Raw genomic sequence first — 15,290 nt, forward strand, 5'->3', positions numbered from 1 at the left:
TCCCTGCTCTCACACTTTTTCCAACATTAGCCCTCCCCGCCATTTTTCATTTCCACCCCCCCCTCTTTTTCCCCTCTATCTCCGTTACACTCTCTCTCTCTCTCTCTCTCTTCCTCTCTCTCTCTCTACTACCCTTTTCTCTACCGTGCGCTCTCTCTTTTTTCCTCGCAGTATCTTCAAAGTCTTCATTTTCTTTAATTATCTTACTCTTACTTTTCTCAAACTATCCCACTCACTTTTTTCCATCCTCGCTCCCTTTGTATCACGCTCTATTCTACAACATCTTCTTTTGTACTTTATCCTCGTCCACCCTTTTTCTACCAGACTCCTCGTGCTATCTCTTTTCTCTATCACTGTATCTTTCTTAATACCAGTTCCTTCATTTTATATTCTATCACACTCTTCCTACCTTCTTCTTTCTATTCTATTTCTGCCAATTTCCGCTTCTCCGTTTCCCTTTCTATCTGTGATACTCTAAGTTCTCTTTTACTAACGGCCTCATATTTCTCTCTCACCTCTCCTGTAAAGCCTTTTTTACCAGCTCTCTTGTCTTTCTTTGTGAATTTTTTTTTAAACATATGCTCTTTTTCTCCTCGTCTCTCATACATATACTTTTTTTCCTACCTTTCTTTCTCTTCCGTATTCCCCCATCTCATAGCCTTGCTGTCTGGTTTCTGACACCAGGCGTCCCTCTCTTCCTTTTTACTCTCATTCACCTGACTGTACCTTTTTGTTCTCCTTCTGTCATCCCCACCGCCACCACCTTCTTCCCCTCTCTCCCCTCTGTCTCTTCCTATCTTCCACACTCTACCCTCCTTGGCCTCCCTCTGTCATCATCCCAACCTATCCCCCCCCCCCCTCTCCTCCTCCTCTTCCTCCTCCGCCACCTCTCAGAGGTGCAGCCAGTACCTCAGTCCATTTCTTCTTTTTGACGACAAGAGCCGACAGTCCAGCTCTGCCTGGCTTTGTTGCCCTCTCTCTCTCAATTCGGTTGGCTTTATTGGCATGAATGTCATATAAACAATATTGCCAAAGCATAACATATTAATACATTAACACAAAATAAAACCATCATATCAAAAATATACAATTCATTGATAGTGGTATATAACAATACAAGTCCTCAAAGCAATTTCAGTCAAAAGCAACTGGACTGGTTGTTTGTCTAGGAAGACGTTTCACCTCTCATCCAAGAGGCTTCATCAGTTCATGTACGCATCTGACCAGGCTGGGACTGGTCCAACTAACTGGTGTGAGATCCAGGTATTTGACCTCTCACAAGGCCGATGATGTCACTGAAACCCTTACAAGTCTCTCTCTCTCTCTCTCTCCCTCTCCCACTTGCTATGCCGTGTTTACATTCAACTGTCAAGTGAATCTTAGGCGAACTTTTCAAATGCCGCAAAAAAGAAATGCCTATTAAGTATGTTTTCATCAACCAGCTTGGGGCGAATAAACTAGGCTCCAGCGTTAGTTTGGTCAGAAGTTGGCTGTAGAAGTAGAGGTTTCTAACCAGAAACAAGACAAGTCGCTTTGGCCTTCTACTGATGGTATCGTACGAGAGAAAAATGGACAAAGGACTTCAGGAGTTTGGTTCAATTGAGCAAGTCTTAATTGTTCTTGTCATCTATGTCACCTAGTAGTATTGTCCACGTTGCGTGCCGTCCTGAGACAAAGACATGTTAAAAGAATATCCAAGAAGACACCAACAATGAAATCAGCTGAGAAGTCATGTGAGTCAAGACACACAGCTGGGTCTGTTCTAGGTTCCTGCCTCTTTCGTTGCCACTGTGTGCACAAGATTGCTGGATAAATACTGTTTAGAGATATTGCAACTTTCTGCTGCTCATGGAGGAATTGCTGTGTCTCTGTAAATCATAAATACATTATAGAGTGTGGTCTAGACCTACTCTACATATAAGTAAAGTGTCTTGAGATAACTTTTCTTATGATGTGGCAAAAAAAATAAAATTTAATTGAATTAAATGTTTGCTAGGACAGAACTTATTTGGCACGTGTTCCCATTTCCAATTTAGCACATCAACTATTTTTTGTCAAGGCAAGAACGCCCTCAAGCTAGTGTAAAAACTTAGAACTTAAAAACAGCAATTGAGGAAGTTTTTTTTTTTTTTTCTATTCGGCTTTTCTAACGCCATACTTCAACATGCATATAAAATATGTGAATGGAAACATGAGTACCTGGGTAATACTTTCACTTCTTTGTAACTAAAGTATAACTTTCTCTGTTCTGGTGATTGAGGTCAACAAAAGAAAAATGGAGCGTATTGTAGTTAGAATTTCATTCTGACCAAAATGGTAATTTTCTACTATCTGAAACTCACAATTACATTTTTCAGAAAAGAAAGAAATTGCCTTTACTGAATTAGTGCTTCACTTATTTTAAGAATAATTATGTAAATCTTAAATTTCCCTGTGGGACCATTTTATGTTAATTGTTAACTGACACTACGAACAGTTAACATAAACTAGTTTTGGACCTAATCACTATTTTTTTTACAAAATACAGCAGCACTACGATTTCACAATTACTTGAAATACACTAAGATCAATTCATTAATCCTAAGTGTATCTGTACTGCAGTTCAACTTCTTTCAGTATGAAATTACTTACGTGAAATGATACTTTTAAAGTAGTTTTACAATACTTTACAAGTCCTCTCTGGTGTCTTTAGTCTCCAGTCTCTCTCATTGTGTCTGCCTGTCTCTCTCTCTCCTCTTCTGATTATTGCTCTGTCGATAGTTGTGTCTCCCGTGGGGTTTAGGAATCCATCCATGCCATCCATCAATCAGTTTTATTGTGTAAATGTGTCTTTTTTTGCTTTTACCAGGGCAACAATTGCAAAATAAAATCCTGGCTGAGGTGTCCTCCATGTCTTTGGTCCATGAGACCGGGACTGAATATGGATTTCGAAAGAATGCAGAATAAATCATGAGGAGCAGAGGGGACAAATTTCAAACATTTGTAGTTTCAAACTTACTTTAACTTCAATTTGAACATGAAAGCAATCCACAGCTATAAGGGTTATGCTGACATGTTTCTGACACATACTAGATCTGCATATCTTGTTATTATTCTAATTAAATATTACCTTACATCAAGGTGCAGTAAGGAATGTTACATAGCCTTTTCCAGTTATAATGGTTTGTACTCCTCTTCAATCACGCATTTAAGTAGAAGAGCAGATGTTTATTGTTCCCCAGTACACTTGAAATGAATAATTGTATGACAGAAACAACCCATCCTTCCTAGAAAGCAGATTTATACAGTATGGAATAATCTGAGGTGATCTATAGTGTTGTATGGCACTGTATGTAATTTTGCTGTGTTAGTCTGTAGAGTTTGCAGCAAAGGTGTTTGGATGGACTCTTTTTTAACTCCCATCATTAATTAAATACTGAGGTACACGTATGGCTTTCAACCAATAGCAGCACTTTAGAGGCTAAGCAACTAATATAGGGAAGAGAGGCTTGGCGTCATGTGGAAACTGCTCTCTGCTACATTTTTGTTCATGTTGCTCTGCTGCTGAGAACAATGTGAAGTAAGGTAACAGGTTCCAGTGTTTTAACATAACGTAATGATGCATTTTTGAACATCAAGCAACCTGTAACACAGAATATAACCATAAACAAATGATCTGGACTTGGATTTGATATGAATGACCAATTAAAAATGTCCTGGTTGTTGATTGAATTCATCTTACATCATCCCTAACTCCAACCATTGAACGAGACATCAGACAGTACTAGAGAGTGGAGTAAGTGTGTACACTGCACTGCAAGTATTTGGACAGAAACCCACAGTGTGATGCCTCTGTGCTATAATTACCGTGATCGTGAAATGACACAATGATTATGAGGTTATAGTGCAGAGGCTCTCATTTGAGGGAGTTTTTAGAGATTGTTACAAACAATGAGCTGCTTTCTAAATGCATTTTTCGGGCAGCTCATTGTTAAAAGTGGAAAAAAAATACATTCCCTCTTGTCATCCGTGACTGTCTGAGTCCACCACAGAGTTTGCATGACATATAAATTAAGAGAGAGGGAGACACATAGGCAGTCAGCCTTAAAGGAAGATGGCATTCAACTGGATAATGATTCAGTATAGCTCATGTCTGCTATCAGTCTGTCTGCCGTTTTGTCCGTCTGTCTGGACATTCATCTGCCTGTCTGCAAATTTGAATGTCTCCCTTTCCTGCAATTTTTACCCAGACAGCAAATAAGCAGCAGGAGTGGGGATTGACAAGCAGCCACAGACTCCTGAGAGTACACACTGCTCATCAGACACGTCTTCAATCAAGAACGCCGGATCTCGGTCAGGACATTTATATTGCATGTCGCCACCAACATACATTTACCATCGCTATGGTTACCGTCCATACCAGTCATCTTAATTTTTATCCCCTAACTCTCATATCAGCATCCAATACTTGTTTTGCTTGATGATAACAGGGCTTATGAAGAAACATTTAGTCAATAGGGATATTATAATTGTGTAGGAAACCCACTTCTCTGCTGGTTTCATGCAACAGTACTTGTGTTTATATTCCATACTGAGGCATGGAAAAGGTAAACTACAGTGTCGTGCAGTGACCCCTTACTAAAACTAATAAAAATCAGCCATCCATAGCTCGGTGCTGAAACCACTTGTTGCTCTTGCTGACTCATTATCCCTCTACCAAATAAAGGACAGAGTCCTTCTTAAACAAGACATTATATTTATTCACATTTTGTTTCTGATCCTACTTTTCTTTTACTACGTAGAGAGAAGAGTCCATAATTTTTTCCCTGCTCATTACCTTTAAACAGGAATTTAAGCTGGAGCAGATCCTGCTTTATCCTGCCAATGCAATAAACGATGAGAAATCAGAAAAAAGAACCTCATGTACTATGTGATATAATGCAAGACAACCACCTTACACTAAGTACTTTACTTTAACTGTTTAGTTTTGTGTTGAAATTACAGTTTGTAGTATTTTTTTTTGCGTGCTGACTGAAAGGCGTTTCGAATAATTTGTCACTTAGTGTAAAAATAAAATATAAATGAGGACAGATCAGGAAATAAAAAACCCACCCACACAGAATGACACACTGGCAAACAATGCTGTGTAAAACAACACATTCACCCCCTCTCGCCTACTCAAAAAAAAAATGCAACTTCCACAAAGAAAGTGATACACACGTTCACAACCTCACCAGCAAAGTGTAGAGACTGAATAAAACAAAAAAAGTACTGAGTACAGTCTTTTTTTACCTGTTTGTGCATCTCAATGTTGAGGCCGTAGGACATTTCGTAGTACTGTGGAGACAAACAGATGACAAAGCTTCGTTAGCAATTTATAGAAAGTGCAAATTAACATTCAGTCTTACACAATATGTCCCATTGAACATCTGTTGCACAGTGTAGCTGCATATGCTGCTGTTTGTCAGTGTGGTTTAAATGAAAAGAAGGAAAGAGAGAGTGAGTGAGTGCGTGTGTGTGTATAGTAAAAACAAGTTTGTGTGTGTCTGTGTATAATGAGGTATTTATGTCTCTGTGTGAGTCATGTGCGATCACTGTCTCAGCAGGTTTTTGTCTTTGCACGGCTGCCAAATGAGCAAGACTGTGTGTGTGTGTGTGTGTGTGTGTGTGTGTGTGTGTGTGTGTGTGTGTGCGTGTGTGTGTGTGTGTGTGTGTGTGTGTGTGTGTGTGTGTGTGTGTGTGTGTGTGTGTGTGTGTGTGTGTGTGTGTGTGTGTGTGTGTGTGTGTGTGTGTGTGTGTGTGTGTGTTTGAGGATATGTGTTTGTGTGCCTACGAAGACCTACAGTATGTATGGTGCCCAGACTAATGAGACTCTGTGAATGCTTGCTAAGACTACTGTGCACTGTGTACCTGGATCTGTCTGAACAGTGTGTGTGTGTGTGTGTGTGTGTGTGTGTGTGTGTGTGTGTGTGTGTGTGTGTGTGTGTGTGTGTGTGTGTGTGTGTGTGTGTGTCTGCAGTTTGAGTCTACAACATTATGTGCACAGGTCCCTCTGCATATTGAGGTAGTCTGGCTCTCATTGGGATCATCCTGACCCAGGTGTAAATGCAGTCTGTACACATTCCTCAACGATACGTTCATAGTTTGTCTTCTACTGCACTTTAACAGGACTGTTTCACAGCCAGAGTGAGCAAGAGTTATTAGTACAGTGTTTGCTAACACTCAGTTATGTATTAAAACAATCTGAATGCATGCTTTAAGAAAATATTCCACCCCAACAAGTTGGAAGGTTAATTGATTCAGCCTCTTCCTAAAGTCAAATAAGCCAGGCCCACAGCTGAAGCCAACCCCTTCATCAGCAAAGCAACGTTCACATGCGACACTTATGGTTGACAGTCCATTGACCACCCGTCTAATTTTCATATTGTGATACAATCACGATGCTGACAGAATAGAGAAAACATCCAGGACCAGGTGTAAATGATCAGGTGTTACTATGAAGACTGGTTGATTCATCAATGTGTCTTTAAAACATAAACAACTATTTCAATATTGAGTCATTTTCAAATCTTTTCACTGATCTCCAGTAATCTACCTCTTCACCTTGGTGCAGTGATGTACAGATGTACTCCGTTGTGACATCACTGCTGGTTGTGGTTAACGGTGCCACAAAGCAGTTTGGATTCTGGACCGTTGATCCAAAAAGTCATGGGCTTTACCACTTTCTGACAATTTCAAGACCAAATGATTGACTGAGAAAATAATCGTAGACTAATTCATAATAATCCTACTATAGATAATTTATCCAGATTATACAGTAGAATCAATACTACTACATATCTACGCCAAGAATGTCACGCTCCTATCTAAAAAAAACCTGTGTGTGTGTGTGTGTGTGTGTGTGTGTTTGTACATTTGACACCAAAACACACCAAACCTTTACCTGTAACACCTGAGCGTTAGTGCTAAATACCTTGTGATACCACCTCTGCACGTGTGTGTGTCTGCTCTTGTTAAACGCGCTGTTCTCTCTCTTCTGTGTGTGTGTTTCTGTGTGTGTGTACATCAGTAATGTGCTGTAATGGTGTTGGTGGCGAGCGGCATACAGACAGCGAGGATCCGTCATGGTGACAAAGGCAGCCTCTGCCGCCGGATGAGCAACGCACTGACTGATGAGAGGGAGACACTGCTCTCTCTCTCTCTCTCTCTTCCTCTCTCTGTTCTCTTGCTCATTTTCACTCTACCACTCTCTTTTCCCTCTCCATTTATTCCTCACCTCATTCAGTCCCTCCCTTTCGCGCCGATCTCTATCTTTCAGAGGCTGTCAGTGCCTCTTTTCTATCACCCCTACTTCTCTCTCTAGTTATTTCCCTCCTCCTTTTCCTAGCTGTCAGATGTTCTTTCGCTCCCCATTTCAGTCTCTTTCTCTCTCTTTATTTCCTGTCTCATTTTACTCACTTGCTATCTTTGTCTGTCCCTATCAATATACGTACAAATCTATCTAAATTCAAATTTGCTTTATTGGCGTGAACAAAATTGAGTACAGCCACAGCCAGGTTACATAGTACAAGGTTTACGCTGCATGTGTAAGAATTCTGAATAATAAAAAAAAGAAAACAAATGGTTTAAACAAACACTTTACACAAAGCACACATGACATTTAACACAACATGGGGTCCTGTGTAATGATAATGAAATAATAATCAGTGAAGACAAAAATGAGTCACGATGAGAAAATTTCTTTACACTTGAATGTCATGTGCTGAGAACTATAAAAGAAAAAGGAGGCAGACTTTGAAGCAGTTCAGTACAGGTGCATGTGTTGTTTGCTGGTTCCCCCTGAGGCCATGACATGCTCCGACATATTCTTCTGTTCAGAGGCTATGTCAGTTCTTCCCTCCAAGTATATATATATATATATATATATATATATATATATATATATATATATATATATATACTGTATATATACACATTTTGGTAAAAGAGAATGTGTTGAATTCTTGGTACTTGAATTTCACTTTGGTAAAGAACTTGATTCTTTACACGTTTTTCTACAATTATATAAAAATGTTTCTCATGAGTGCCATGGTGCAGATTTTTAAAGTGGGAAGCATGTGTTAGGTTAAATGATGACTCTAAATTGCCCGTAGGTGTGAATGGTTGTCTGTCTATGTTCGTCTCTATGTGCCCTGCCATAGACTGCCGTCTTGTCCAGGGTGTACCCCGCCTGTATCACGCCCAATGTCAGCTGGGATCGGCTCCAGCCCCCCCGCGACCCCGACCCCCGGGATAAGCGGTTGAAGATGGATGGATGAAGAAGAACACATCGGTACAGTATTGGTAGTCCATATCGGCAGATTAGACTTTTAGAGACCTTTTATTTATATATTTTAATGGATGACACAGAGTGCTGTTCCATATTTATATTATATACCATTATATTATATATCAATAATGGTCAAATGAAATCAATCAATCAATCAATCAATCAGATACTCAAGTACCATAAGGAGGAATTGTTGCTCTGTGTCTTTCTATCTATCTATCCTTATCTTTATTTTGTGGTGTACCCTTTATCACCTTCATCCACATGTGCATTCCCTCCCACTCTCTCCTGTCAATACCTTTTGTGTCTCTCTTGCCAATTATTCTTCTCTTTCTGTTTTATGGAAGGACAGAGTGGGTTGAAGGATACATCACAAAGAAAGGGGGAGAAAAAATCTTTAAAATTGAACCATCTGAAAGTGACGCAAGGATAGCATGCCAGTGGGACTTTAAAGGCACTGTACTCAACATTCAGAACATTAATATAGCAGCAAACAACTATTTTTATGTAAAGATAGAGTGTATTAATAGCATTCTGAGCAGAGAAGGAAGTCACTCTCCCTCTGTGTGTGTGTGTGTGTGTGTGTGTGTGTGTGTGTGTGTGTGTGTGTGTGTGTGTGTGTGTGTGTGTGTGTGTGTGTGTGTGTGTGTGTGTGTGTGTGTGTGTGTGCGTGCGTGCGTGTGAGTTGTTATCCGAGCTTCTGTGTAGTTTGTTGTGAAAGACAGCCTGGACACGCGAGTAGTAGAGCACCTTTAAGTTTCAGTTTCTGGCAGTTTAACATCGGTGCACTGCTGCAGAGAGAGGGTGGGTCGGAGCAGACAGGAGGTGGTGATGGGAGCAGATGAGAAATGAACTGAAAAGTTGTCAGGTGGTCGTAAATGTACAGTGTAGGTTTCAGTGCGTCCATGTATAAATGCTGTAGCTCCTGGCTCTGGCCGTGTTTATAATCATCACGGGGTTGGGCCTGAATCTGGGCTGATGAGTGAGTCACGTGTTGACAATAGCAAATTAGCAAATTAGCAAATTAAAGACGTCAATTATTTCTCTCAAATGTAGCTTAACCGTGTGCTGTGATGTGCTACATCAGTACACAACAAACAAATATTACACAGATGAACATTTAGTAACCAGGAATTCACATTAAACACACCCCTGACTATCCCTGTAAGTATTTGGCCACAATTAAACATCATACAGAGCCCAGCCATAGGCTTCAACCTAGTCTTGTTTACCTTTTTTACCTCTTTCCTCTCCATTCGAAGGGCTTCCTTGGCATTAAAGTTTCAATAATAACGTTGCCAAAGAATTAAAATACATTTGTCCAAATGTAATAAAATATTCGGACAGTAAATCACTCTCTCTCTCTTTTATCTATCTGCTGTATCATTTCTTTTACACTCTGTCTCTTTTCTACTGCCTCATTCTTTCTCCTCTTCGTCATTTCATATCAATCATCTATCTCTTTTATGTTCCCTCTCTCTATTGCTATTTTCCACTTGGCTCGCTCACTTTGTATATTTGTCTCTCTCATCCATGTCAAGGGCTATAACTATATTTTCTCCTCTTCTCCTTTCTCTCCCCGTGTTAAGCTCACCTCCGCTGTGTATTTTACCCTTTTCTTTCCACAGACTGACACGCAAAAAATGTGTTTCCAAGCACACAAGAAGTATTCGTACTTGGTATCTCTTTCACATGTAGAGAAAATGCACACACGCTTATGCAAGTATGCACACACACGCGCCTGACAAAACACACATGCAAGCTTTAAAGCACACGCACACAAGCAAACATATTTAAGTTATCTCTTTGTGTTTCCATGTCGGCCTCTCCTCCAGCCCTCTCAACATGAAAGATATGACATATCTCTTTGTTCCCCCTCCTTCACTCCCTCTCTCCCTCCATCTCTCATCAGCTTCTCTCGTCACCTCTCCATCATTACACCTCACCTCAGCCCTCCCCTTCTTCCAATTCCTGTCTGACTCTCCTTATTAATTCTCCCCCCCAATCTCTCCCATCAGCCTCTCCACCGCTCTTACATTACTCTCTGTTTCTCTTTTCTCTCACTCCTCTCCAACATCCTCTTTTCATTTAGTATCTCACTTTTATTTGCCACTACACCAACCGCTGAGTGCAACCACCATGGCGCTGGTATTTTAAGTCAACCTTGCAAGTAACTAAATAGCTCACTTCAGCAGCCGTACTCAGCAAGAGCTCTCCACTCTGGATTAAAACCAAGCGACTGACTGTATATAGCCAGTACGACATTACGAAAAGGAATGTATTAAAGGTATGAGGAGAATGCTGCTCTGTAAAGCCAGAGGGAAAGCCAGCAGGTACTGGATTAGCGACAGTAAATGTTAAGGAGCTCTGAAGCTAACTAATTTTTAAGAGTGAGAGGATTGAATGGAAAGGTCTTCAGTTCACTTCTGTCGTCTTATGTGGTTCATGATGTCAATACTTTCCAAGGTCATTGCCTTCAGCTATGTAACTCCCAGGTTCATGAAAATCCAAGGCAAACTGCAAGCAAAACGATTGACTATGTACACAGTTTGTCCAGCAGACAGTGGTGGAATTAAGTAACTAAGTATTTACTCACATCCTTTTCTGGTTTACTTGAGTATTGCCATATATCTGAGGAAAATATTGTTCTTTTTATAGCACTACAATAAGATTTTGGTAGATGGGTGAGTCAATGAATTGACATTATGAGGGCTGGATGCAAATTTTCCACTCAATTTTAGCCCAGTGTCAGAGTCTACTGTGTTTTTGCTGGAATTTACAGCAAGTTTCTCTTCTCTCCATTGATCTCTGATTTGTTTCTCTTACTTCAGATATTAGCTGCTCTGGTTTAACAATGTTAGGCTGAAAAAGGAAATGTGCATGCAGCATGAAATTCAACCGCGGCGTTCTTTCGAGAGGGGTCAAGATGAAGCTATGGAGTCCACTAGCCACAAGGCTAAATAATACAATGTAAACACTGAAACCATCCATCTCAGCTGATAACTGATAAGAGAAATGTTGAGTTATAACCACGCCGTCTGATGTGTGTTGAGGTCTGTATGGTTGTATTGTAGCAGCCTGGTGTCTTTAATGAAGGTAAACACAGTGAACAGAACAGAGCTGTGCGTAATGCCACTGCACTCTGGTGCCACACTGGCCTGTAAGTCCTTCCCCGATTCACTGGGCTAAGCAATGTTTTGTCATCTCTTTCCCTCACGATCACAAAGCTACTGTGGACGGTTGTATGCTCACTGACATAAGGGTTTAAGAGGCATCATAGAACACGATTAATTAATGTAATGAATTAATAATAATAATAAATGTGTTATTTTGACAGCCCTAACAAAAACATATGTAGAGTTTATAAAACATTATACAACAGTATATAAAGTAGTTAAACATAACTTAAAAATAAAATATATAATGTCATAGGGGTTACTGCTTAACCAGTGTTTTTACTTTTAATACTTCAAGTACATTTTGTTTGATACTACTTACCTACTTTTTACAACAGATGAACACAAATACATTCTGTGTTCATCTCTTGTTAATTAACTTTCCACATTTTAGGAAATATACAAGTAAGAGCAAAACTTTTGCACACCTTTACAGCGACAGGTAGGACAACACCATGGAAACGAAACAAAACACTATATAAATAACCTCATCTTTGTGTGTCTGTGTACCAAAACAATGTTGTTAAAAGACTGCAAGTGAAGAGGAGTGTTTTGTACTGGGAAATATACCAGTGAAAGCAAAACTTTCCCCCTCATTGTTCTACCATTAGAAAGCTGCAGCAATATACAGTATCTGATAACAACATTCAATTGTGAGATTATTGGTCCCTGCAGAATCATTTCCTCTTTGCTCGCCTCCTCGTCGTGAGGTCAGATAAAGAACTGTGTCACCTTCACCTCATAACAGTTTAGACGGTTGTTGTTGCCCGGATTTGGACCTGAGTCATTCACTCCAAAGAAAACAAAACAGCGGTCCTCAGACAGAAGGCAGCGTTACAATCTAATGATTTTCAACACCAAGTGACAAGAAGCCAAGAGCTGAATGGGTAAAAACCCCACAAGCTACTAGGTGAGTTACGTCACTCAGTTAAAGTATTAGAAAAGTTGCTGCTTTAACTGTGCAACAGATTTCATTCCACAATTAATTGGTCCAGTCCAGGTTTCATTTGAAGAGGCAGAAAGGAGAAGATTAAGTGACATATATAGATAAGATGTGGGTGTAGGCTAGACAGCAGCAGCACAATTGTAGCATTTGTGCAGTTTGTACAGCGCTCTGACAATGCACTATTGGAGTCTAGTCTGGACTGTTAGTGTAGCAACAATTGTGCTTTGCAGTTTATCAATTTGTAAATGTAGCATGCTAACAGCTACCAATAATGTTCAATGCACTGACAAATTACATTTAGTTTTACGATGTATATGTTAATTACAGTAAGACTGTAACTCTTGTTTTTTGTATTCATATTGAAGGTAATCACTTCAAAACTATGTTCAAGCATAGAGCTAAATCTGAAAAACAATGCGATATTGTGTTGTGTGTGACATTCAGACTTGTGTACAGCCGTAACCGGTGTCTGTTCTGAGGTAGATGCTTTATGACTGTGGTCAAGACTGCAGCAAAGTAATAACAGCACTGTGTGCACAGTTGAAATTGCAGTGTCTGTTGTAGTCAGTTTTTAATAAGTTCATCTTCTCTTAACTGCCTGCCCCCTCAACCAACCTCCAATTACAACCCAACCATGCCCGCCGTTATATAATCCCTCTGTGTCGTCACTGTGCTCTCATTCAGCACTCAGGGTGATTTCTCTTGTCTATGTGGGTTTTGTGTATGTGTTTGTAGCAGATTGCAAAGCGCATATGGTGTGTGTGTGTGTGTGTGTGTGTGTGTGTGTGTGTGTGTGTGTGTGTGTGTGTGTGTGTGTGTGTGTGTGTGTGTGTGTGTGTGTGTGTGTGTGTGTGGAGCTTGGCAGAGAGGCACTAAGCCAACTGGCTGACGTCACGTACCACCAAAAACACCCAGCACTGCCCACCCAGAGAGCAGGGAAAGTGTGTGTGTGTGTGTGTGTGTGTGTGTGTGTGTGTGTGTGTGTGTGTGTGTGTGTGTGTGTGTGTGTGTGTGTGTGTGTGTGTGTGTGTGTGTGTGTGTGTGTGTGTGTGTGTGTGTGTGTGTGTGTGTGTGTGTGTGTGTGTGTGCTACCTTATGATGAGAGAAATGAGAAAGTGATTCTTGGGTTGCTGTCAATTCCCTTTATTTATTTTTACACTACACTAACATCAGGACATGTCAACAAAGCAATCCAAATATGCTTGCAGATTAGAACAAACCCATATGCTAATATGACATTTGTTGAGCGCACTTAATGAAAGTACCTCACTATACTGTATCATGTAGATTTGATTTGATTTGTTGTGATTGGTGGCCAAAACTGCATTAAGTTGAAAATGTCATCATCTATCCACTACATCACACAAAATGACAAATGTAACTAGAAATAAAGCGGAAATCCATACATTCCTCCTTCTGCAGTGCTCCCTACTCTCTCCTGAGCTCTTCCCGTTACACCTGTACGAGTCAAGTAATAGTAATCATTCATTTCTTCCCGATGCTTTCATATAGTGTCATTTCAATGAGGATTACGACCTGTTTTTTTGCAAACTTGTGGGCCTGTAAAGCTCTTTGAGATGACTGATTGACTGATGATTGTTATTGGAGGCTCTACAGAAAGATGAACTCGAATTAGCCGCAGTTATGAGCCTTTGGCTACAGTTAGCAGGAGGCTAAACTAGTAGCAACATTTAACCGTGTCTGAAGCACTTTGCAGATATTGACATGTCTTACTCTATTTTATTTCTTTTTTTCGGACTCTCTTTCAGACTCTGACAATAAATATGTTGTCAATGATGGAGAGAAAATGTTGCTAAAAGTTTGGCCTGCTATCTGTAGGCTCTTGGGGCAGTCTGCATGTATGCAGTGGCCTCTTGAGGTGCAATAAACATGGTGCTAAATGTTGACTAGTGTTGAGAATGATTATGAAAAGATAACAGCCATCAGACATTGCTGGAATTTAGGAACCAGAAGGCTGTCTTCCGGCTGAAGCTGGGCAACTGGGATTAGCCTTTACCCTACAATAAATACCAGCCCCGATACCGCGTTTACGTTTCTTCTAATAGTTCGTTCAATGGCAGTAGTAAGCGGTGCCGTAGCCTTGGACTCTGGTCCTTGTAGCAGGGTCATGCTGCCATCCAAATAGAGAAACCGAGGCTGTGTGATAGGACAGCAAATGTCCACTGCCTCAAATAAACCGGACTTCCTTTGTTTCATCCTTCTGTGCACTGTACTGCACTGTAGATGGATAACAATAAAGTCTCTTATCTAATACTTTAGCCTTGAATTAGCTGCCTCTGGCCACGGTAAGCGGAACTGTCTTTCACCGAAGGACATGCACACACATCTGTATTTGTCGAACATCCAATAGCAACACTCTCTCTCTGAAAAGATCTGTGATTGGCCAAATGCCAAAGTTTTCTAAAGCCTGAAAACAAAGCCAAGAAGAGATGCAGAAGTCTAGTTTTCTCTCAAAACACAATTACAATGTGATGAAAGATTGCTATGGATCTTTCGCCCAACAATGCCAAAAATAAACTGCCTACCCTTAAATCACAGCAAAATCATCCACAACGAAAATGACAGTGTGCACCTCAGGGCGATGTTATGAACAAAGAGATGGTGTTAGGTTTTCCGACGTATAAATAATACGGTGATATTTATCTATGATTGTGCATTAATGCAATATGAAATATTGTATTGATGTGATATTGCTATTACCATATTATTCATGAGAGTAAATGTGGTTTGACTTTCTGATATTTTTTCAATTCTGCTCCATCCTCTAAAAGAAAGACATTTATAAAAGGTGTCTGCAAGCTTTAGCACTTTACTTTCTTAAAACCAGAAAATATTGTTG

The 15,290-nt window shown here is 40.2% G+C and overlaps 1 protein-coding gene across 2 annotated transcripts in view; it reads right to left on the reverse strand.

Annotated features, from left to right (window-relative positions):
• Window positions 1–15,290, reverse strand: part of tle2b (TLE family member 2, transcriptional corepressor b) — a 78,134-nt gene that overhangs the window by 40,922 nt on the left and 21,922 nt on the right. For both annotated transcript variants that reach the window (XM_083940145.1, XM_083940144.1), the window contains exon 4: window positions 5,272–5,316. In XM_083940145.1, coding sequence (XP_083796271.1) covers window positions 5,272–5,316 — 45 coding nt within the window. The remainder of the gene's footprint in view (window positions 1–5,271; window positions 5,317–15,290) is intronic.

Source organism: Echiichthys vipera (assembly GCF_963691815.1).
Source record: "Echiichthys vipera genome assembly, chromosome: 3".
Classification (NCBI taxonomy): domain Eukaryota; kingdom Metazoa; phylum Chordata; class Actinopteri; order Perciformes; family Trachinidae; genus Echiichthys; species Echiichthys vipera.